The 24,754-nt window shown below is 37.1% G+C and overlaps 2 protein-coding genes across 2 annotated transcripts; one reads left to right on the top strand and one right to left on the bottom strand.

The window, feature by feature from the left end:
• Positions 1–1,641: 1,641 nt before the first annotated feature.
• Positions 1,642–19,576, bottom strand: RPAP3 (RNA polymerase II associated protein 3). The gene is made up of 18 exons (XM_031048059.2): positions 19,380–19,576; positions 18,523–18,564; positions 17,578–17,736; positions 17,089–17,229; positions 16,468–16,590; positions 15,162–15,289; positions 14,469–14,590; positions 13,636–13,706; positions 12,562–12,693; positions 10,655–10,782; positions 8,905–9,026; positions 8,431–8,501; positions 8,173–8,286; positions 6,601–6,812; positions 5,182–5,377; positions 4,662–4,759; positions 3,207–3,307; positions 1,642–2,129 (listed from the first exon to the last, which is right to left on the bottom strand). The coding sequence occupies exons 3-18, from the start codon at positions 17,728–17,730 to the stop codon at positions 2,038–2,040; spliced, it is 2,004 nt and encodes a 667-aa protein (XP_030903919.2). The 5' UTR covers positions 17,731–17,736; positions 18,523–18,564; positions 19,380–19,576; the 3' UTR covers positions 1,642–2,037.
• A 132-nt stretch (positions 19,577–19,708) lies between these two features.
• On the top strand, positions 19,709–24,412 carry ATP23 (ATP23 metallopeptidase and ATP synthase assembly factor homolog). Its single transcript, XM_005148055.3, has 6 exons — positions 19,709–19,902; positions 20,568–20,613; positions 20,717–20,798; positions 21,057–21,194; positions 22,856–22,939; positions 23,868–24,412. The coding sequence occupies exons 1-6, from the start codon at positions 19,719–19,721 to the stop codon at positions 24,069–24,071; spliced, it is 738 nt and encodes a 245-aa protein (XP_005148112.1). The 5' UTR covers positions 19,709–19,718; the 3' UTR covers positions 24,072–24,412.
• Positions 24,413–24,754: the final 342 nt, after the last annotated feature.

Genomic DNA, 24,754 nt, shown 5'->3' with positions numbered 1-24,754 from the left:
AAAAGGTTACAAGCAGGACAAATCTTGGCGGCCTAAATGCACTAACAACATGAATGCCTGTAACCATCCCACCAAATCTACATGTTTGAACACCTTCCTTTCAATCAGCCCTTCCTACCAGACACAAATCCTTAACAGAAACCTCTGTAAAAGCAGGAGTAGGACCAGACACCAAATACAGCAGCTTATTCTGATCAGAAGCATAGCAGACTGGATTAAGTGGACTTACAGGTGACTACTACCCTACAGTTTTCAAACCTTTCTGCTATTATATTGCTTTTACTGACATTATTTTGGTTTTATTGCCATGGATCCATTCTATATTTTCATCCAACACATTTCAAGAAGCAGCTTCTGAGAATGTACCATAAGGTCTATTAGTCTCACCTAGTCAGGCATATACCTCTGCTGTACGCTGAGCAACTCATAACAGTCCGCATGATACAGTGTGTCTACAAAATCTGTATTCATAAAATTACTTCAGGTAACTACTCCCTCCCCCTCATGTCTATTTGTCAGAGCAGTAACACATCCCTGATACATTAGAAATGTTTTACAAGCAGAAGAAATAGCCAGTTATCAAGTAATTTGAGACACACCTAGTAATAACAGTTCATATTGTGTGTAAGCTACAGGTAGCATTATATTAAGGCTCTTCCATTTCCTCAGTAACACTGGCTGCTCTCCTAGTGCTCAGTTCTAAGGCTAATTGGAAGCTACATTAGGAATCTAGCACTCCATTCATGTCAGTTGCTACCCAGCCCAAGGATGTAGCTCAGTTACATTTTTTTTTCCTTTTTAACTGGATTATATATAAGCTAGGACATCACACAGCTGTAAATGCCTCAAAATTAGTTTTCTAATACTGACTACACAGAAGATAACATTCCTACATTTTCTTACTAATCCATCTTGGATGTTTGAAGTCCTTTCGAATGTTGTGCCTGTTTTATCATTCCTCTGAAAAACAGCTCAACTACCAAACCAAAAGCATTAATGTCAGAAGGCTTCCAATGTTAGAGAAGCACCAGTAAAGCATGATGGCTGAATCAGGATGAAAGCAAACCGACAACAGTACTAGTATCGGCAGGATGAAAGAGACAGCGGTCGAGCCTAGAGATACAGGCACATTTCTAGACACCACTACTTGTATAATACAGTTAAACAAGTGCTGTTATTTCCTTCTTCTGGTCACATAAACAGTATGAACACTTTACCGTGCCTAATGCTATTTATCGCCTTAAGAATTTCAGGTGATTGCATGCCTTTGTTGTCTTCATACTGGAAAGGTATTTTGATTAGCTTCCTTGAAGCTTCTTAAGGGCTTTACCTGGCTAGGAACAACTGACCCAAAAGACAAGTTTCACCAGAAACTTCACCAGAAGTGGGTTTCCCCTATACTTTTAGTTTAATTCTACAGAATGTCTTCCTTCTATTCTGCAATTAGGGCTGAGGTTCACAGGAATCTCAAGCTGTCAATGCTAAAAACTCAGCTTGAGTAAACACAGATCAAAGAATAATGAATTTTTTTGGCACCATACCTCATGTTTGCTTTGCATATTGCAGGTTCTGATGTAGTGTACTCTTACAGAAGAATGATTTAGACACCTTATTAAAAAAATCCTTTAAAATTTAGTATCATCAATTCAACATTTGGTTTATTTCCTAAAATAAAAAAACATGCACATTTGTAATATACACCATTTGATTCTTACTAAAGACATGTTTATAAATATTTTTATTTTAATAAAGATTTCTATCTACAGTTCAAATTCTGAATGCCAAACTGCCCAATTGTTTTTGGGGCAAACAGATTCCACTGAAGACAATGTCGATCTGCATTGCTTCAGGTGCTGGAAAACAAATGTACCTGCAGAACTAACTAATTATCTCTTCAGGCACTTGCCATTTGGCTAAACCAAGCTTAACAGATTCGTTACTTATACAAAAGCAACAAAATTCCAGTCTTTATAGGCTCCTTCAGCTGATTTCCACATGGAGAAGGCGCAGAAACAAATTTACACATCAGTCAACTCACTACGAGAAAATACCGTATTTCTTCTCCAATTCTTCAACAGAAGCATCTTTCAATCCCATGCGGTTCACATGATTGAACAATACCTGTGTCACTGTAGAAGAAAATCCCAACATAAACAGTTATTTCTGTGACTTGCACTCTTAAGGTAAATTAGTCCAATTCTTGCTTAAGGGAGAGTAAGGTTTGGATTTATTGAGCTGAAATACAAGTAAGTTTTTAGAACTACTGAGAGGATGAAAAAAAGCAAAAGGAAGCTCTAATTTTTTTCTGAAGCCTGTGAACTGCCTAACGCTTCCTTAAACAGGTATACAATCCTGACAACATAAACAGACAGTTTATTTTGTTTACTCTCTTGACACCATGCTATTAAATGCATAAGGTAAAAGTTAATGCCAGATGGCAGATAAAGCTTACATCAGGTAAAAGGTGTGAATGCAATTCATACGAGGAATGTACTTGAATTTCAGTATGTCAAACAATTTTAAGGAGATTCACATCAACTTTGAAAGTGTAACGGCTATTAGTGAAACTTTGCAGAGATAGTAAGTTTGACATTACTTGGTCCCAGAAAAAGGTTTGTTTGTAAGTGCCTCAACTGTTACACAGTCAGTCTGGTGTGTTAAAGAAAGAAAATGTTTGAGACAAAAACCTCACACACTTCTATGAAATAGAAGCAAATATCAACATGAATTACGAATTAATTTAAGTGATGCCTCAAGAACAGGACAGAGGAGCAGGCTGAGTTTAGAAACATTAAGCACTCTTATTGACAACAGTAAAGTCAGGATTGCCAAGAAATTATTCTAAATTGTGGAAACTAATTTGGATACCTTCCATTTGAGATCGAAGATTTCAGACAAATTCATACATTTCTAACATTACCAGCTATAAAACTGAAATGTTAGTGAAGCCTATTTTATCAGACTAAAATGCAACAGTATTACTGATGAAAACTACAGCTAACTCCTCTTAGTTATAAGTCTTAAGAATTAAAAAGGAATCGACAGATTAAGAAAAAAATCATATTAATTTCTAAAACAATCAAGAAGCTAGACAACTAATCACTGATTATTAAATGGAATAAATAAGAATAGCACTAAAGTTTATGTATTTTCTGATAGAGTCTACAGCATCAGAAAGTTTGTAAGTACACTACTGAATTACTTACTTTTTTTCTCTGTGCCTGACATAAACATTACTGCCATATCAAATCTTTTTAATTCAGATAGCCTCTGAAGGATTTCAAGGATGAGAGAAGGCTCCTCTTTCCTAAAGAAGAGTATTAGAAATATAAAAATAACTACTGTTGATTAGAAAGATTGAGTAGCTGCAAGCAATATTAAAAGACTTCAGGAACAAGAAATTAAATGACAAACAGAATTCACTTCGCTGTGTCTAATATCCCCCGCCTTTCATCCTTCTGGTTTATTCTTCCATGCATGAAGCAAAAAGTCAACATCCAGAGATCTTAATGCAAGTATCATTCAGATACAGAGCAAGAATGAATAAATATAAACCCCTAGACTTATGCAAACTGACTGCTGTTCATATACGAATAGCTACCATATGATTTAATGGTTACATCTTGCTGTAACATCACCATATTTATACATATTGGGGTGTGCGAGTTCAGGAAGCAGCCCGTGGTCACAGAGGCTTAGCAAAAAGTACCACATTAGTTTCCATCATTTTTATCCGTACAGAAAATTCCTAGACTGTGTTCTTTCTACATTCTTCTGGTCAACAGAAAACAGTTCCTGTCTTAAAAACTAACAACAAATAGTATTTTTCTTTTAGAACTTGACCTGTCTCCCTACAAAAGAAATATATTTTACTTTACAGCAAACAGTTCAAACTTCCTAAACTTTTTATGCCATACCACCACGTGTAGGACCTTATCCTATGTCATGTTTCACACACGATGGGTATTTACTTTTAAAGAAACTAAAGGAAAGGAAAACATCAGTTTAGATTTGCTTTTCTCCATAAAACACCACCTTATAAACATTCTGAAGTGTGTGTTCCAAGTAATCCTGACACACAGTAGGCTGCCTCTGACAGGCAAAATGAATTTTAAGACTCAGCGGCATAGACAGAAATTCAAATATAATTGTCAGGTCCTTTCTTATCAGAACTTCTAGCTCCAGCACACATTTATTACAGTCTACTGTAAAATACTAGCAGGTAATTTAAAGTCACAATGCATCACAATAAGCATTACACAAAAATGAAACCCTCTATTTTTCTGCTTTAAAAAGTTAATATAGAAAGCTGATCTTGTGCAATTATGTGTGATAACAGAACACACAGTAATATAAACAAAATTATTCCATACAGCCTGATACTCAATTTCCAATGCAATGTAGCAGAACTCAAAAACTTACAGTAAAGGCTATTTATTTCTTTATGCCTTTTCTACCTGATTTTTCAATGTATGCTTAATTCCTGAAGAAAGAGAAACTGAATCATTGTAATTATTGCATCATGCAGGCTGAAAATATTTCGTTTAAGCCCAAGGGTGATGCTAGGAAGGAATAAAACCAAAAACCAAACCCAAACCAAAAACTCACCTCCAAAAAAACCAACAGCAGTATACAATGTGAAACAAAAGAGTTAAACTTACTCAATGTAGAAATCATGCAGAATTTTCAGTATCTGGTTAAACAAGTCTGGATCCAAGGATTTCTGGAACAGTTTTGAATAAAGTGAAGGCTCTATTTGCTTTGGGAAAAAAAAACAAAACTGAGTTATTTTTAGAAGGAAAAAAAAAAAGCGGTTGAGTCATGAGAATTAGAAGTGCCATGTCTAATTACCCTAAAAGCATTCATTTGAAAAGTCGGAATTCAACATGGTTACTAATGTATTTAAGTCTTTGGAGAATCACGGCCTATGTCTGAAAGAAGAGACAGATCATGTAGGGACTGTACACAAAGTGAGGTAAGTGAAGTCAGCCACAAGAGGAGAATGAGTCAAATGCGGATCAAACTACTTGGTATTATGTGAAGGCAATTAAAGAAAGAGAGTGTTGTACATTGTTACGATACACTAATCATAGCTACCTTTTCCACCTAAGTTTGCCCTATTTCTTCAATGTCAGTTGAAGAAACTGTCCAAGCTCTGCCAATCAATACTACATTCCATACCTTCAGGTACAAGTACAGATTTTCTGAGCAGTCTTTCAACTTTCTGAAGTCAGATTCAAGCTGGAAAGAATTTGCAGGAATGGCAGGGACTGCAGAAGCAGATATAAATGACCTTTTGACTTCTTTTTCTCTCTGTCCATTCAAAGGGAATGATGAATCCAATACTGATGAAATTCCTTTCATGCTACCATGAAGCCTGCAGAGAGGATTAAATTTTTTTTGATTGTGTTTCAAAAAAATCTTACATTAAGACCTAACTGGAGATCTCTCAACCCATTAAAAGCTAACATACTACCAATGCTTTTAAAACTAATGTATTTTAGTTTAAGCAGGTACCTAAAAAACAACAACAACAAAAAAAAAAACCAAAACAAAAAACCCCCCAACCTTCATATTATGGAAGTTTCATGATTCACCTTTTCTAAAAGCCACACATTTACAAATACTTATACTCAGCCTCTGTCTCCTTTGTTTCTGGAAATAACTGCATTTTTTTAGTACAGATTTCTACCAAACAGAGCTGAAAATTAAAAATAATTACATTTTCTGCAATTTCATAACACAGAACAAATAACTATGTCAAATGAACAAACTGCTTTCAACACTGATTACATGCCAATTTTTTTGTCCTACAATTTGTCAGTTAAGTTTATTTTTAGAAGTTATAAAATGGCTAATATACTTTTTTTCTTCAACACCCTTCAACATTTCTTCACATTATAACCATTTGACTGAGATGAAAAAGTTGTGTGTGGGAGGATGCTTCACGTAGGAATTCTTCAATCAGAATTCCATAAAAAGTATCTACAATTAACAGAATTAGGTGATGCCAATGCAGCAGACATGCAGAGTTTCAACACTTAGCAGGGATAAAGTTAGGATAACGGCCTGAAGTTAGGATAGCAGCTTGAAGTTAGGATACTTCAGACTAGTTGCAGCCAGCCAGACTTGAGTTTGCCTAGCTAATGAAGTAGAACTTGGGAAGTCTGAGCAAACATGAAGTCATCAGCTTTCCGCTAAGTGGAGGAAAGAGTGGTGACACTCTCATCTGCTCCTTTTCCCTCACACAACCAGTGTGCAAAGAATGTTTAAACTCTGCTCAAAATCTGCTCTAAAACATTGCAAATAAAAATCACAGCTAGGCAAGATGAAGTGCACAAGGAAGAGAGTATGGCGTACAGGAAAATATGAACTTCATTATAATGGAATTGTAAAAATAAGACTAGTTTTCCACCTGACACTAAATAAAGCATACTTGTGTCAACTATAACATGATCACAGGCAGATGTCTAAGAATGGCAGTTTCCTTCGGTGTTTCCTTTTTGATTCAAGTTCGCAAAAATATGTTTGTAGAAATCTGAAATTTAAGATTTTAACTAAATTTATCTTTTAAAAAAGGACCTGAATTCTTATACTTACTGAAATGCCGATGTATCACTGATTTCTTCTATTTTTAAGTGCTTTGCTTTTGGAATGTCCATTGTAGCCAACTGATCATCCTGATCTAGTTTCTCTGATTTTTCAACAGTCACTGAATTCCTACAGTTCTTCACTAAAGAAGCAGTGCTGGGCAAATCACTGTTTGCTGTGTCATCATCAATTTCTTCAATCTCTATTCTTTGCAAAGGCTTCTAAACAAAATGCATATGTCATGAGTATAGCCTCAACATCAGTGCATACATAGACCCCACATAAGCAGCTGCACTTAATTTAAAATACACTCAAGATAAATAGTTTCACCTGTAGCAGTCCATACGAAAGACACTTTCAATAAAGAAAAAGGAAACTTCTACATTCCACAGGAAGCCTTGTTAATTTTCTTGCTTTACCATTATAAACCACGGTATCCTGATTGTAGAGGATCTCAAACTCTGTATTCTATTTTCCCAGTAGTAAAAAAAATCAACCCAAAACTGCAGTTCTCTCTGCAATCCCTGGGCAGCACTAAAAGCACAGATGCTTCATCTACTTGTTCTACCTTAACAGAACAAGGAAAAAAAATAACCTAGTATCTCCACTTAATTTAGCAGCCAAACTAAAATTTTTTTAATTGTCTAGAACATTTCAGCTGCTTCACAACAAATTTCATTTAGGTTTCCAAAAAAAAAAAAGTAAATAAAAAAAAATTGTATCTGGTTATATAGAGCGCATTAATACTTCCCCCCACCAAAAAAAGGATCAAAATAGCCATGTATTCTCTACTAAATCCATCTGAATTAGATGCACAGATCAAGAAAACACTACAGTACTCTGCACAAAGTGTGAGCATGTTTTGTATTTACACAAGTCTCCCCTGAATGTATACAGATTAAGTGTACTAAAAAGGGAAGCTTAATATATAGAGCTGATATTGTTCTCTTTATTATCATATTTTGTCATATGTAATTCATTAATCTGACTATAAGCGCTAATAATTCATAGTTCAAAAATATCGCTTCTTGAAAGCAAGTACTCGGCTGTTCTACAGTTTACGTGCATGAAAACGGAGGCTCAAGGCTCTTGCAGTAGCCATAGGTGACACCAGCCTATGACATGGGTAGGCAACATGTCTTGTTACCACTACAGCTGCTACACAAACTGTAAACAGCAAATGAAAAGAAGGGAAGTTTACCCAGAGCTTTCTGAAGTCTGCAATCAAACACACAGATTCAACTGCCACCCCTCTACTCTCAACTGCAATGTAAGCTATGCCCAGGATAGAGCTGTGGGGTTGCTTCTCCATTTCATATTACAGATATACGCATGTATACGTGTTTCCCAAGTGCAGAACTGCAGGCTGAATGCTCACAGCATGGCTACTATTACACATGCATGGAAATGCTGAAGTTATGTTCTTGAAAAATATCAAAGGTGTGTAAATTTTGGGCTTTCTGCAGGCAACATGCATCTATCAGGAGTTAGTCTACATAAATAAGCAAGAAGTGAATTTTATCTTCAAGATCTATTTTTCCTATCATTACAGAAAGCACCTCACTAAACCAAACAACTTACTGTTGATTTCAGGAGTGATGGATTATGACTCAGTTTCATTATATTTTTTATTTCCGATTCTTTTATCAATACTGCAGGATATTCTTGAGTCCACTGTTCTTTCTCAGCTAATTCCTGAAAAAATGGTAAGTTGTCCAAAAGATTAGAAGCTTGAGGAATAATTACAAGATATGTTGAGAACATTCTACCACTATAGGCTTAAAAAAAAAACCCCAAACCAACCCCAAAACCCAATAAAAACCCCACAAGAATACATACATTCCTTATTTTAGTGAGTTCATTTATTGCTTGTTTATTTCCAGGTTCCAACTTCAGAACAGCTTCAAAATCTGCATGGGAAGAAAAAAACAAAAAACCAACCAAACAACAAATAAAAAACTGCAGATATTTCAAGTTACAAAGTACGCCTTTCAGAGCTCTAAAATTATTAAAGGCAGGTAAGCTATCCTAATACTTATAACACATTTTTCAAACTATTTCTTGCTACTTATTGTATGTGACAATAGTTGTCATTTAATGCAAAACTTCTCCAGTCCTGAAGATATCAACACATAAGACATTATACATATTCAATGAAACTCATCAAAACCCAATCATTCTTAATGCTTCCATGATAACCACAATTAATCAGCAATTGATTAAATTGCTACAAGAAGATTAAAAAAAAAAAAAGTAGAAATCAGGACGTTCTTATCTCTTACCCAACACATTCAAGATAATTCAAAGTCTTACCTTGCACAGCTTCTTTTAGCTTTCCAAGAGCAACTCTGGCAGCTCCTCTTCTGGCAAAGGCTTTAGAATAAGAGGCATCTAAGAGCAGAGCTTGTGTACAGTCATTTTCTGCCTCTTCATATCTCAGTAAAAGAATAGTACAAAATTAATAATCAGTTTCAACAGGCAATTTCAACTGAAATGGCAGAGCTACCCAAAACAATTAAAACATAAAGACAGATCTTAATTACACTGAGCTAGAATGTAAAGTGAAAGTATAAAATACGATTTCTCAGCACACTTGAAATTTCAGCCAAATCTCTTGGTATATCTCATGACACACTGCTGAATCTTTTTATCATCACAGAGAAATTCACTTCCCCCATGAAAATAAATGCTTAAAGCCTGTCAAGAATCTACGTTAAACATTAAGCCTTAAAATGAAGTCGACATCAGAGCTTTTTGCTACTGAAAACCAGCAAGACCATTACAAATGTATTAACAGAGAGGGAAAAAAGGAAAGGAGAAGCAAGCATATAGGAGATTAAAATTCTCTGCATCTGAATTCCTGTGACTTGTCCCAAGATATTTCAGAATAACAAGTCAGTATATCCTTGCATTAAAGTAATTTGCTTCATCCCAGCTATATTTAGTTATATTAGATTATGATACCACTATGTGCATATTAAACTATTTTCATTCATTTCTCTTCTCCTCCTTCAATCTATTATTATATTTAAGAAAACAGTTTTGGGGTTTGTCTTATTGGTTTTGTTGGAGTTTTTTTGGAGTTCTTACTAGTTCTAGAGTTTTATAAGAACATCAATGAGCTTCTGTTGCATTTTGTTTGGTCCTCTTTGAAATGCAAAGACCCACAATACATACATAGATTTATCATACAGCATTGATTTTCTTGCTTGGTCATTCAATTAAGGTATCAATTCCTCTGGTTCTCTGAAAACATTATTTGCATTATGGTGTCATCTGTGGTTTCAGTACTAAATTACAAATGTTTTGTCAGAAATACTACCTGTGTTACCCATTTTGTAATCTAATAATTTGAGATCAATATCTCTACAGATACCCAGTCACATCATGCTGAAACAGATGACCAACATAATGCTCAGCTCTCTGCTTCTCATGCTACCACTTTAAAAGGTTTAAACTACCATGCCATCAAGGAGTGGGAAAAAAAAAAAGTTAGATTTCACAAATGGTCATGTGGAATTTCTCTCATTTGCTAGGCATTTCCTACTGTTACGGGATTATCTGAATTAAGCTTAACTAAAAATAAACTACACATACATGTCTCCATTAGTGGAGTTAAAGAAAAATACTTTAAAAAGATGACTACTTCCAAAAAAGCTCCATCCATTCCTTTTGAAGTCAGAAGTTATAATCCAGTTCTTTTAACAATACAACATTTTATAGCTGACTGGGGTTTATATTCAAAAAAGACAAAGTTTTGGGCAGGTCCTTCGAGAAAAGTGAATAACTATCTTTCAATATACATAAAAGAATGAAAAATCAAACTTCAGTAACTATAAATTCATGCTGATGCTATTCTATTGTCTCAGAACTTATTTCCTGCGACATGCATTGTAAAATTACACATATTGAGTTATTATCTCCCCCTTACTGTTTTCAATATGACTTATTCTATACTGAATTCTGAGTATAATTAGGAATTACAGTAACTAAACCCCAGTAAAAATCTACTTGCTCGTTCTTCTATCTAGTTCACCACAAAGAAACGCACAATCCTACTTACTTTTCAATCTTTAGATAGGCCATGGCTCTGTTAGCTGGCAGAAGCGCATTGGTGCCATCTGCTGCTATACCACGGGTATAACACTCTATTGCAGCCTCATATTTTCCTTCTTTGAAATAACAATTACCCTGTAATATTTAGGTTAGAAAAAAATACTGCTGAGAAACATCTAGTGCAATGAGCTTTTAATCTTTTTAGTAGAAAGGGTCACAATATCAGGAATGTGGATCACAAAGAACACACACATCTGGGCCAGCATTTATGGAATATTTTTTCATATCTAAGCTGGGAGGCAGACACATAAAATATCTTAATTCTTTCTAACACTTCAAGGATATAAAAAGATATAAAAAGGTCTGCTGCATACACAGTTTAAGTGCAGACATACAAATCAATAACTTGTGATTTATCTTTATGCTAGATATGTAGAATAAGCCACCCTGTGCCTCCTGAATTTAAAGTCATGCTGGACAAAGCTGAACTGATGCAACTCCCCTTTCAAGGCTTGCTGTGCAAATCTATCTTTATCCTGCTACATTCATGAAACTGTTATCCTCAAATATTACTTGGGCCCAAATGTTGCTTTTATTTTCCAGTTAATTTTCCATACAACAAAATTACAGCACTGTGTTTCAAGAAACTAAAACTATCTTTTGCTTCTCAGTAGTAATATAAAGCCACATATTACCTTCTCTGATACTACTCTACTCACTGGCAAAAAAGCAAAGGCACAATTCAGACTTGAAAGGATCCATGCTGCCAGGAACAGGCCCACAGTGAGTCAATTCTGATATGAATGAAGTATTGTACTGGACTGAAATTTCTCTTCTGTAGCCTCTTCAAACTTTTGTTCTTTTTACACAATGGATGCTGTCATTCTTTTCCTACTAATTACCTCTTATAACCAATATAGGAAGCCTGAATATTAATAAAAGTCCCAAGTTAAATAACTAGGTAAGAGAACAAAAAGAAAATTGTTTTACTTGATAATGTTATTTCTTAATTGCAACAGCGAGGAGAGGGAGAAATCAATACACCAATTGTGAGTTAAGACCATGTTTCTGAAAGTACATTTTTATTGTCACTGTTGCCTGCACCCCCTGAAGTCCTTTCTGTAACTACTTTTCACCATGTAACCATAAGTTTGAAAACACCAAAAACAGTGCCCAACTCTACCTGGACAAGCAAAGGTCAAGATGCATATAATACTGGAGAAATGTGATCTCTGTAAAATACAGTTCAAATTCTACTTATCTTGTTACATGTTTGAAGTTTTCCTATAAAATTTGGGCTGCAAAAGCTACCTTGTATAATTATTCCTCCAGAAGAGTCCAAAGAGAACCCACTGTCCCCCTCCCCTCCCTATAAAGTCCCAAATGGGAAACACTTAAGATTGTATCAAGGACATTGTACTTAATTTAAAGACAGTATCAGGTTTAATTTACACATTTACATAGCTCACAGAATCATAGGATGGTTAGGGTTGGGAAGGACCCTAATATCATCTAGTTTCAACTCCCCTGCCATGGGAAGGGACACCTTGCACTAGGCCATGTCACCCAAGACTCTAAACAATCTGGCCTTGAACACTGCCAGGGATGAAGCATTCACCACTGCTTTGGGCAATCCGTTCCAGTGCCTCACAACCCTTACAGTATAGAATTTCTTCCTTACATCTAATCTGAACTTCCCTGTTTAAGTCTGAACCCATCACCCCTTGCCTTATTGCTATAATCCCTAATGAAGTCTCTCTCCCGCACCCTTTTAGGCCCTTGTCAGATACTGCAAGGCTGCTATGAGGTCTCCACACAGCCTTCTCTTCTCCAGGCTGAACAGCCCCAGCACACGACTTCTTTGCAACAGCACAACACAAGACTTTTCCTTTTTAGTTCTTTCCCGTGACTTACCATATCTTTTTCTGTAATAGCCTTCTGCTTGAGCTGCTGGTGTTCAATGCGCTGCTTCTCTTCATCGGTTAGTTCAGGTCTGACCACTTCATCAACTTCTTTCTGTTCCGAGCTTTCTTTTGATGACAGAGCCTGCAAAGATATTTTTTCTTTCCTCAGTATTTCACCCACTTACACATTTTCAGAAAATAAACTATAAATACAAAATTTTTAAGATGCAACAAAAGCATCTTAACAGAAGTGCCTGTGTTGTAAGCTGAATGCAAATTGAAGAAATCATTCTAAACTTGAAAATGTGTTTTTATGAGGGACTGAAAGTCAAGACTGCTACTTGGTAAATTAAAGTATGTCATTTCTAAAACACAATGCAACATGACCCATGGGATCTATCTATACATACATTCCAATTCTCAAATAATTTATTTTTTCAATTACTGAAGACTTCGATCTTGATTCTGAAAATACATTTTTCAAGCGCTTTCAAAACTACAGTTGATGAGGTATAAGCATATTCACTCAGTAACAACAGGTGAGCTTGTATTTACTAGTCATCATAATCAGCAGTCTCTCCCTGTTATGAAAGGGATCAGACATGCATCAATGTATTATGTTCTGCTAGGTTTAAACCCACTTTCTGATTCGGCAGACCACAGCAATCAGTGGGACTAGAATCAGGCTAGGCAAAAAAAAACACACAGGTTCTCTCAAATGTAGTGCTACTTTGTACAAAAATACTAAGCATGACTGAAAAAAACATTATCACAGAAGGCAGAGAAGCATCTGAAGGACGATACAAAAAACCCCACAACAAAAAACCCTCCACAAACAGAAAACCCACACAGATGTTGGTGCATATATCCACTCTTAGTCTGACAATCCACTATTACACTGATGTTTGCATACATGCTAGGTTAATCCAGAAGAAACTCAATTACAGATTTTAACCTTAGTGAACTTCAAATGCCAGAAAAAGCACAAGATTTTATTTAATTCTACTGTTATAAACATAAGTTGATACAAATATAAATTGAACAGGGTGTATTAACTTATGCTAGAGACTATTAATCTTATTACCTGATCAATTTTCTTCAGTTCATTTTTTGCTTCAAAGTTGTTTGCATCCAGCTCTAAAACTTTTTCATAATCTATCAAATGATCAGAAAACTGTTTCAGGTTAGAATTACAGAATACTAACCAGAATATAAAATAAGAACATTCTTTTCGAGATTACCCTTTTTTGTAGTTACCCAAGAAGCCCAGGATATGGCAAGCAGCATGTCATAGAATGGTTTGGGTTAGAAGGGACCTTAAAGATCATCTTGCTCCAACCTCACTGCCACCAGCAAGAACACCTTCCACTAGACCAGGTTGCTCAAAGCCCCATCCAACCTGGCCTTGAACACTGCCAGGGATAAGGCAGCACAGCTTGCCTGGGCACCCTGGTCCAGTGTCTCGTTACCCCCATAGCGAAGAATTTCTTCCCAATACAAATTATAAATCAACCCTGTCAGTTTAAAACCACTCCACATTGCCCTATCACTACATGCCCTTGTAAAATGTCCCTCTCCAGATTCCTCTTAGACCCCCTTTAGGTACTGGAAAGCTACAAGAAGGTGTTCCCAGAGCCTTCTGTCATTTTTGTGGCCCTCCTTGAAGTTACTTTGCAGGTCCACACCTTCTTATGTTGGGAACATTTAAAGCTAAATCATTCTAGAACTACTTCTACTTACAACTACCATTCAGTTTTGTTGCTTGATTTTTACCTTGCCAGAAGAATGTTATATGTTTGTCTGTTTTTTTTATGGGAAATAAAAATTAAATACCTAAACCAGTAAGTAAGTTGCACAACCCTTAATCAAGCAGACATGGGAATAGTTTGTACATATTTTAAGGAAAAAAAGACCCACCTTCCTTAGCCCCTTGAAGATTTTTCAAAGCAAATCGAGCAGCCCCTCTTCTGGCGTAAGCCTTTGTGTAATTTTTATCTAAAGCAAGTGCTAAATTGCAGTCAGATTCTGCAACAGAAAACCTATCAAAAATACAAACAAGTTAGTTTGGATACATCTAGGTAACAAACCCTAAAACTTAAGCAATTTAGCTTACTCTGGTTCTCTCTAAAGTAGAAATCTTAAATGCTTTAGAAGGAGCACAGAATGAGTATTTAAACATGTCTCAATTCGGACTACATCAAGACAGGAAAGAAAACAAAAGTCAACATTTACTGCCATAGAAGGAATAACCAAATCCCCTGTGTACTGTTTCTTTTCCCCACATAAATCAAAGCCTTATAAATAGCACTCAGTGAAACAGAAAGACAAATTAGACAGTGAGATTTCTCTTTAAGTCTTACACAGACTTAAGCAGAATATGGTGAACTTGTAGTGGAAAGCAGAGGAAAAAAAAATGAAAGAGACTACCAGATTTCTTATCCTGATGATTCCTATTTTATTTTGAAACTGCAAAGCAGGTAGCAACACCAGTCTTACATAGACCAAATCGCGGTATGGTAAGTAATATAATCAAGACTTAAAATCAAAAAAAAGTATCTGAAGGTAGCATTTCAAAGAAGAAAACACTATGGATTTAACTTAAAATCTTACTTTTTCATTCTGCAAAATGCTGATGCTCTGTTTGTGGGCAATACTGGATTATATGGATCAAAATGCATTCCTCTAGTGTAGCATTTTATAGCGTCATCAAACTTTCCTTGTTTGAAGTAGTTATTACCCTGTGAATAGAAAAAAATATATATTTTTAGAAAGTTATCAACTTTGACAGACACTAATTTTGCTGATTTTTGGTGGAGAAAAAAAAAATCCAGAAAAACAAAGCTTGTATTTTAGAACTTTTTAAACATTTCTCACAAAGCACTGCTTTACTGTGAAACATTTCTTTCAACTAAGAGTATTTTAAGTATTGCATATTTCTGATGACTTAATGCAATAACAGGGTTTTATTATATACTGATTTTCAGTATCTGTAGGTCATTTCTATAAACGTATAACGATCACATACATAACTGCTTAAATTGAATTAGAGAACTACTGAAGTTTGAGATCTGGCACCTTTCCAGGGTAAAGATTTTCATTGCTGCCTCCTTTTGTGACACGACTCTTATCTCGTGTGCACCCAAATGCTTCATTGCACCCAAGATAATAATGGTCAAAGACATTTAAATTTCTCAGCCTACACTGCAGATTATATACATCAAGGAATTTCTACAGCAGAAGGGAAAACACAGATGTATGCAGCGAACATTAAAAAACAAAAACAAACTAAGAAACTCTACTGAAGAAAAGTATGGACTTACAGATGGTGTTAGGTGATTGCTTGTAAACAAAGAAGTGTCTCAGAACCAGAGAAGCTGCTATACAGCTTAGCCTCTCACATGGCAATGAAGAATGATATAGTTGTTGCAGTATTCTACTTGCAAAATAAGGTAAAACCAAATTGGTACAAACTTGCCATTACCAAGGCAAGGAAGACATACAAGTTCACCCATCATTCCAGATGTACTGGCTTCACAAATGGATTAATCTTAAAATCTTGGGGATTTAGTTTGGTGCATTCAGACCTTGTGCTCAGGTAAAGCCTAGTCTGATCCTTAGGACAATTCCATGCAGAAATATAACTTATCAAAGAACAAAACCCACCAACATATTAATCATCATAAGCATACTTTAGCAAAGTCTAACAGGCTTTGCTGCAATTGGTGATGAGAAGAAACAGAAATACAGTGAGAGTTTTCTATTTTGGGATAACACGCAGACAAAAATAAAACATCCAAATAGGCAGTTCTTCCACCAGAAGAGTGGCCTTAGTGGGCAATCTTTTAAGAGAAACTGCAAGTGCTCCTAGGACTAAATTTCTACTTGGCAAATAACAAGTTATTTATAATGCTATAACCTTTTCCTTCTCTGCAAGAGCCTTTTCTGTATCTATACGAATTCCGTCTTCTTCAGAGTCTGATTCTGGAGATATAGAATCATGAGCACTATCTTCTTTATCAAGTTCTTCAAGTATCTTATCCTGAAATCAGATAAAATGAACTATTACCTTCATTATATTTTAACAATACAAAAATAATACAACACAGACTTTACGAGAAGTAGTAATGCATTTTTAAAAATCTCTTCTGGTTAAGTCCTCTTTATTAAGGAGTATTCCATACTTCAAAAGTGAGAGATCTATTCTCTGATACTGCCAGCTGTGTTTAGTCTTATGTTCTATTAGAATAATGACCTTCTAAGAGATCTATTGTTAATCCTTTTTTTCTCTTTCCCCTTAAAGTCAAATTCAATCTACTGGGTGAGAGCATAGCCAATGGAAAACTCAAGTATTTCTCAATGTTATGGATTTTAAACACATAACATTTCTGGGAGAAAGCTACTTTCAATGTTCATACGCTACCCAGTACAGAAAGATGCTGACATATGGACTGAACTCTCAAGCACTGTAACAAAATCTTATTTAAAACAGAAATAACTGGGGACAAAACTCAGCTAATAAGCAAATGTTCAGACTTACCACATCAAGTTTTCCCCATGCTTCATAATCATAAGACTTGATCTTGTTTTTCTTGTTTTCCTCAGTGGTTATCTTTGAAGTGCCTTTACTTTTGCTTTTCTTCTTTTTCTTAAAAGCCTTGTTTCGAATTGGTGGCAAATTCTATATTGAAATAAGTAGTTATGATAAAACAGATGTATGAAAGTCACTTGTATTGAAGCACCTATGGTACCTGTAACCAGGTATAGTATTCTTCTAGATCTGCGTGGAACTGAAAATGTACTGGCCCCATCACCTCCAGATGCTACTGCCTCACAGCTCTGTTGGTGGAAGAATTTACAGGGCAATCTTTGGTCTACTATGGATGAGGACCAAGCAGATGAGTTAGCCTACACATTCTATTCAAATATTTTAAGTCGACATACATAAATTTGCTGAAGCAAGAAGTAATTATTATAAATGCTATTGCATTATTAATAGCTGAGTTAACACTGGACTTATGATTTTTACCTCTTCTGAGACACCACTCTGCTTCCTTAGTTCAGAATCCACTTCTTTAATATCTTTTTCCCAGCTCTCCAATTCTCTCATAAAATCCTGCAGCTCTTCAGCATTTTGCTTCACTTGCAGCTGTAGTTCTATTGCTTTATTTGGAGCACTCATTGTAAGCTGCCAAATTTCAAAGAAAAAAAAACTTTCTAAAGAAAATTTGAAAGTATGCACTGAAGGAAGCTAGCTACTTCAAAATCAATAAGTCTGACTTATATTCAAGATATGCTTCCCAATAACCTAGTAGAAATATTAAATACTAAAAGCCTAAGAAGAAACACAACTTAAATGCCTTAAATAAAACAAGGGAAGCCCAGTTATTCAGACAAAACAAAGTATATCATAATAAACAAGTAATACTTTCCTAAGTGCAACATAAAGTGCCTAACAAACCAATGACAATCCTGAGGGATTACAAAATCATCTTACTTTCAAACAATTTCTGAAGTACTCCCCAGGTAACAATATAGAGAACTAACACATTACCATTTAACTGAAAAAAAAACAAAACTCTAAGTTATACATGATACACCTTGTATCTGAACAGAAATAAAACAGCTGGCAAACCAACCCCCAGAAGCACTTACAGCCCCTAAAAGCATGCTTAAATACACACATATTTTTAGCACAGAAACAGTAAACACGAGGTGTTTTCTTATTAAGCCTCATGAATTACAAGTTCAAAATACCCTCTGAATGAGTCTGTATGGGACAAAATTAATGATTTCTGCAATACACTGTGCTGTCTATAACTATTGACAAGAGTCTCAAAGATGGAAATGCATGCTGCATGACTGCTAGTGAACTGATGCTACCAGAGCAGAAATGTTTATCCATCCCAAGTAGATGCCCCACAGTATCGCTTGTACTTTTCCCTAGTTTATATGTAGGTGGCAATATGCTTACCTTTAGCAATGTATTTTTCCCAAAATCTTCTAAATACTTGGTCTATTAAAAAAATGTGGAAAAAGACTTTAGGTGAAACCAAACGTGTGTATTATTCAGTTTAGGTGTCTACTACATTTTTTCCACCTACAACTGTTACCCTATGCTGAGCTGTCTCTGCAATACTCCGACAGTAATTCCATGAAACCTGGTCATGGACACACTGAATATTCCATACAGCCTACTAAGCCCTGGCCAACAGTGGCTAGAACAAGGTACAGCAAAAGATGTAAAAAACTAGGTTGTGATCTGCTGAACTTTTCTTTTTGCTGTCACTGACTAATACATGTGAAATTCTAGCGGTTTATTTCCTGGCATTCTTCAGTGACTTACAGAAGTGTGAAATGCAAGCTTGCTCCTGCTTCCCGCTAGCCTAACATTGCTGCACACCGCTTAGCAACGGCCTCACTTATCGACAACCGGCTCCTCTTGGCTCAACTCTCACACACCCTTTAAGACGATTTTACCTCTTCCTTCGCCTCACCCAACACCCGAGGGCAGCCGCATAACCCCAGAGACCTGGCCAGACCTGCACCCAGAGGGCCACCCGGGAGCGGGCCCCGAGGCTACGCCACTGGAGGCCCCAACTCAGGCCGAAGATGCCCCACTGAAGTCTCATCACTTGCCTCTCCGCCGCGCCAGCGTTACGAACGAGGGCCTCACTCCTTTAGGGCAGGCTCCCCACAGGCTCCACCTCGCCTCACCACTACGCGCGGCCAAGCCGCCTAGGGCCACACAGAACTAGCACCAGGCCGACTGCACCGCGGGCAGAGCTACACAGAGCACCACCCACCCACCCGGCCCTACCACGGCCTCACCTGTACCAAGTCCCTCCTCTTTCCGCTGCCGCCAGACGCCCTCCACACCCGGCCGAGCCTCCTCACGGAATACAACACGACCCCACAACACCCCTAACCAGCACCCCGACAGCCCCACAGCCGCAAGGGTAGAGGGCGGCAAGGGCGGACAGCGCCTGCGCACGTGATCCACAGCCTTCCGCCTCCCGGTCCGTGGCGCTCCGCGCTGCCTGGCCACGCCCCCTCCACCTCACGTGACGGAGGAGAGGGCCGGTGATTGGCACTGACGTGCACCACCCGTCGGCCTCACCGTTAGGACGGTGGCCGGCAGGGGCGGGAGGTGTGGGGTTGGGGTCGGCAATGGAGCAAGGGGAGGCTGGATCGCCGCCGCCGGCCGAAGAGAAGGTAGGGAAAGAGGAGGAGGATGACTTTGGCTACCGGCTCTTCCCGGAACGGAACAAGAATCCTCAGAGCTTCCTGGTCCGCAGCTTGTTCACCTACCACAACAAGTGCCAGTTGATGCTGAGGATGACTCTGGAAACGAGTGAGTGCTTCCCTGTCCCCCAGCGGGACCGAGACTGGCGCTGACACAGCGGGGAATGCCGTGGTTGGATCGTGGGGCCTCCGTGTCCGCCACGGGTACGGCTAGCTGCCGTACGGCTGGCAGTGGTGACCTTGGGCTGCAGGGTCTCTGGGCTGGAGCTGCTCCCCCCCGGGGCGGCCGGACGGGATCCGGACGGGTGGTGGGATGGGGCTGCTGCTGGATGAACGCGTTAGCTTTGGTTAAGGCATAGAAGACATAATTTCAGAAGTGGCTGTGTGCTGTTTTCCTACCAGAAGGTCCTTCTGTGCTTCTTTTCCTTGAAAGTTTGAGAGGATTTGTCAGGTTTTGGTTCGTGTATGCTCTTCTCACGATCTGATGTTGACTGAAACCAAGTGGTCACTATATGCCATTATTTATGTCTACGACTATTAAAAGTGTCAAAAGGGACTTAATTCCTGAATAGCTTTCTATATATCGTGATTCTGTATCACTTTCCATAGCCTGAGCTGTATCAGATGCTAGTTGCATTTTATTAGCACTAAATACTGCAAAGTGTGAATTTGCATGTGTAGTGCTTTTTTTTTCTTGACTGCCTTTATATTTTGATTATAGATGACTTGCAAAACTTTTGTCTAGAGAAATTGATTGCAGCAATGTTTTTCTAGATCCATATGCTCAACTTCTTCTTGAGGCTATGAAGCAGTCTGGTTGGTATGTAACCTAACTCATCTTGTTCTGTGCAATAACATCACTGTTATATGGAGTTACTAGTCGTCTTCAGATTCTTCCCTATAACTTTTTTTGGACCTTTCAGCACTGTCTTCAATGACCGGCACTTTTCTTGTGAAAACTGTGATGCCTGTGTTGGTGGAGGTTTTGATTCTGCCACATCTCAGGTAGGCAATGGACATTGTTTTCTTTCAGAGGACTACAACTACTTTTTTTAAGTGTTTTGTTACTAGGATTAGTCATGAAAACAAAATAAATGGAAGCTATTCTATGGTATCAGAACTAGTACTCTGCAGAATAAGGCTGTAATGTTGAAAGCACCTATCTAAAGAGTTTAAATGCTGTAGGTGATAAGTACTTGCTCTCTGAGAAGTAAGGGAAATGTTGAAACTTAGTGAAAAGACTACCTATCGTTTCTTCTACAGATTGTTCTATGTCAGAACAACATTCGCCACCAATCCCATATGAACCGGGTGGTCACACATGAATTGATTCATGCTTTTGATCACTGCCGTGCACATGTTGACTGGTTTAAAAATGTCAAACATTTAGCGTGTTCAGAGGTAAGTTAAAAGACTTCAAATATTGTCATTATATTAATTGTTGATGGTTATGGGGGGTACTTGATGTTTAAATGGGCATGCTGTTACACAAACCTTCATGTGGTTCAATCCTCTTTATATTTTTTATTCTTTCTCTCAGATCAATCTACGTAGTTACATTCAGAAAACAAATATTTAGTTTTCACAAATATTAATATGTCTATATCGTATTACATAGAATGTGATCACTGTGAGTATAACAATGTTATTAACAAATGAGAGTAGTTGAACATAAAAACGCATTCACATATTAATCAAATATTTATAGGGTTTTCTTTCTTCCCTGTAAGTCTTGGTATTTTGTGTAGTTATCACAGTTGTATGGTTAACACCTTATTGTTGTTTAGATCTTTTTTTGTTAACCACAAATAATGTCTTTTTGTATAACATATATTTTTGATGAATTGTGGTGTTGCTGCTCCACTGTGTTCCTTCACAGGCTGCAAGGAGACAACCTGTGTCACTGTGGTCTTTACAGGTTGGAGGACAATCTCTGCTCTTGTGTCTGGAGCACCTCCTCCCTCTCCTTCTTCACTGACCTTGGTGTCTGTGCGGCTGTTTTCCATCACGTTTTTCTCACAGCTCCTATGTAGTATTTTTAATTCTTTCTTAAATACGTCATCACAGAAGTACTGCTGGTGCAGTTAATGGGCTCAGCTGTCACCAGTGGGGGGTCTGGTTTAGAACCAGCAGAAATTGATCCTGACATGCAAGGGAGCCCCTTGTCTCTTCTCACAGATCCCACCGCAGCAGGTCCCCCACTGCCAGCATCTTGCCATGTAAACCTAATACAATAATTCAGAATTATTAACTATTACCTACATTTTTTGTCCGAGATCTACACAGTGCAGAATAAAGCATATAAGCCTCAAACATAAAATTAGACAACATACATGAAACAAGATTTTGTTTGGTTTTGCTCTTATCTAGGTTAGTTGTTTGCTTCAGGTCTATTGATAGGTATTTTATTATATAGTGTTTGCAATTTATCTTGTCAGCTTTTTAATTTTTACATTTAATATTTTTCCATGCATTTATTCTCACTCTTTTATTTAATTATAGGAAATCTAGTTTTAGTCATATTTCCTAACTAAGAGAGTAGGGTGTGAAGCAGTTGGCAGACAAAAGAAATTATAATGCACAGGACAAGACAGTTGAGCTAAAACATACATACTTATTTGAATGTGGCTTTTCCTAAAGCAGGAGGGTTGCTGCTCTTCTGGTTATTGCAGCTGTAGTCTTCGAAAGATATTTGCCTTTCTTCCTGACTCTTATATCAGCTTCTGATAGAATATTATTTCTATGTACTTCTAGCAGTTCACTATATGTATTTACACACACACATTCATATGATCTCTTCTGCTAATTCGCTTAAGCTTTGGGAATATGTAAGACCTTGTCCCTGGATAAACTTACAGGTTCTGTAGTAATACTTCATAGTTCACTGAGTCTGAGAGGGTGGATAGGGTGATAGGTACTTAATAAGTAAGAAGTGGCCCTGGGAATATTCTCTACCAGCAGTCACCAGAAAGATTTTGAAGGAAAAAAATTGTTACAGCTTTTTTGGCTTCGTATATCCATGTGTTTCTCTGATCTTGTGGCTTTTCTTTTTTCTTTAATAGATTAGAGCTGCTAATCTCAGTGGGGACTGTACACTGATGAATGAAATAGCAAGGTTTAAATTTGGATTGAAAGGACACCATCAGGTAAAAACTGTAGATGTTAAAGTCTAATGATTTGCAATGAGCCGTCTTTACCTACTTGATTTTGGCCTTCTACACTTTCATAGCTGAAAATACCAGAGAAGGAAGTAGATGCCATGAACTTGCTGTTTTCTCTTAATTAAACTTCAATAACCTTTAATGATACGATTTTTTTTCCATGTTGTTATTTTTGTAGGAGTGAAATCCCTGAATACCTAGTCTTATCATAGAGCATTACCACTGACAATGGATAGTTAATAAGGACCAAACTAAAAACGGGGTTTGCAGGAAATGCAGTGGGATTACCTTACCCACTGTAAGTGCGTAAAACTCTTAAGTCTTTGAAAACTGGTGGAAGGTGAATGACAAAGGTTCTAGATAAGCATGTGTGTGAAGTCTTACACAAATTATTTTTTTTAAATAGTAAAGATGATGGGTTGAGTCCCAAGTACTTGCTCATGTCAGACTGTCAGTTAACTTGTACTGTTTACATCTTTATCTTTAGTACGCAAACTGCATAAGTAAAAGTTGCCATAAAGAGAGGTGTCAAAATGAAGGCCCACAGAGTCATCCCTTTACATTTTATAACATTTCAGTTGGAAAAGTGCTAACTGGTATTTGTCTGTTGCTGACATATTTTTCTCTTGTGTCCAAGTCAAATTGTACAAATATTTGATACTTAAAACAAATGCCAAATTGTATTTTAATTCTAGTTCTAAGAAATTCTCTGACGGTTTATCTGCACATGAAAAACTAAACCACATAGTTAAACACGGGACAGAACAAAAATGCTTATTACAGGTATTGTTTGATTCTTCTGTGATACGAAGTTATTTCATATGTAGTAGGAATTAATAATTTAAAATATCTGGAAAAAATTATTTATACTAATAATGACAAATAACTTTTCTTTATCTGATTCCCACTTTAGACGTGTGTACGAGACAGAGCAATTCGTTCCATTCTGGCTGTTAGAAAAGTTAGCAGAGAAACAGCAGAAAAAGCTGTGGATGAAGTTTTTGATGCCTGCTTCAATGACCTGGAACCTTTTGGAAGAATCCCTCACAGTAAAACAGATGCAAGACGTGCTTTTAGAGACTTTCAGAACAGAGATCGCTACAATGCGAATTTGTAAAGGAAAAAAAAAAGAACCATGAAAAATAATGTTAATGTCTATTCTGTAACATCTGGAGTTACAGTCTGCACACACAGTGCTCGTGAAAAGGGGCAATTCTATGAAATGTATAGATTTTTGTAAACTTTTTCCAGGAGCCAACTTCCATGGAAGTAAACAAAGTAAATAAGCAAGGATGAAAACTGTGTTTTGTCACCTCCTATTCCAGCATGGTAATTTAGTACACCAAATGACTTGTCAAATAGCTGTCTACACATTTCAATGCACATTTGACTCTGTCTCACTAGGACTTGGTTTCTAAAGTTTTTGTTGTTACTGAATAAATCTTTTCATAAAATCTTTACATTTGTACCATCCTTCATACACAGTCATAAACCTGGGATCTTAATCACTGCATTTTAAAAGGCACCCTGTCTCTTGGGCCTAGATTTAATAACGATGGCTAAGCCCCAAATTGAATAAACTGTTACTTTTTTTTTTTAACAGTTAATGAAATTCTTGGAATTCCAGCTCATCTAATATTAACTTCACAGTTATATTCCTTTGGCTTTTTAGGAGTTTGATAATGCTGCTTACCAGATCAAACCTACATGCTGGATAAGCATTAGTGAGAGTTTGTCCATGAGGTTGAGTTTTGCTGAAGAAACTGGTGTTAACTCACAGTCTTCTTCCTACACTTGTTA

This window comes from Melopsittacus undulatus, chromosome 5, assembly GCF_012275295.1.
Source record: "Melopsittacus undulatus isolate bMelUnd1 chromosome 5, bMelUnd1.mat.Z, whole genome shotgun sequence".
NCBI lineage: Eukaryota > Metazoa > Chordata > Aves > Psittaciformes > Psittaculidae > Melopsittacus > Melopsittacus undulatus.
The sequence above is the reverse complement of the archived record's forward strand: the minus strand, read 5'-3'. Positions and strand labels throughout refer to the sequence as shown.

Bases quoted from the DNA above. Each gene is read 5' to 3' on its own strand.
- RPAP3 (XM_031048059.2), bottom strand. From the start codon at position 17,730: ATGAGTGCTCCAAATAAAGCAATAGAACTACAGCTGCAAGTGAAGCAA. The intron at 13,707-14,468 runs GTGGGTCTTTTT...ATCATTTGATAG, and splicing joins TCTTCAAGGGGCTAAGGAAG to ATTATGAAAAAGTTTTAGAG. The intron at 8,502-8,904 runs GTAAGACTTTGA...CTTCCCATGCAG, and splicing joins GCTAAAAGAAGCTGTGCAAG to ATTTTGAAGCTGTTCTGAAG.
- ATP23 (XM_005148055.3), top strand. From the start codon at position 19,719: ATGGAGCAAGGGGAGGCTGGATCGCCGCCGCCGGCCGAAGAGAAGGTA. The intron at 21,195-22,855 runs GTAAGTTAAAAG...TTTCTTTAATAG, and splicing joins AACATTTAGCGTGTTCAGAG to ATTAGAGCTGCTAATCTCAG. The intron at 22,940-23,867 runs GTAAAAACTGTA...TTCCCACTTTAG, and splicing joins GATTGAAAGGACACCATCAG to ACGTGTGTACGAGACAGAGC.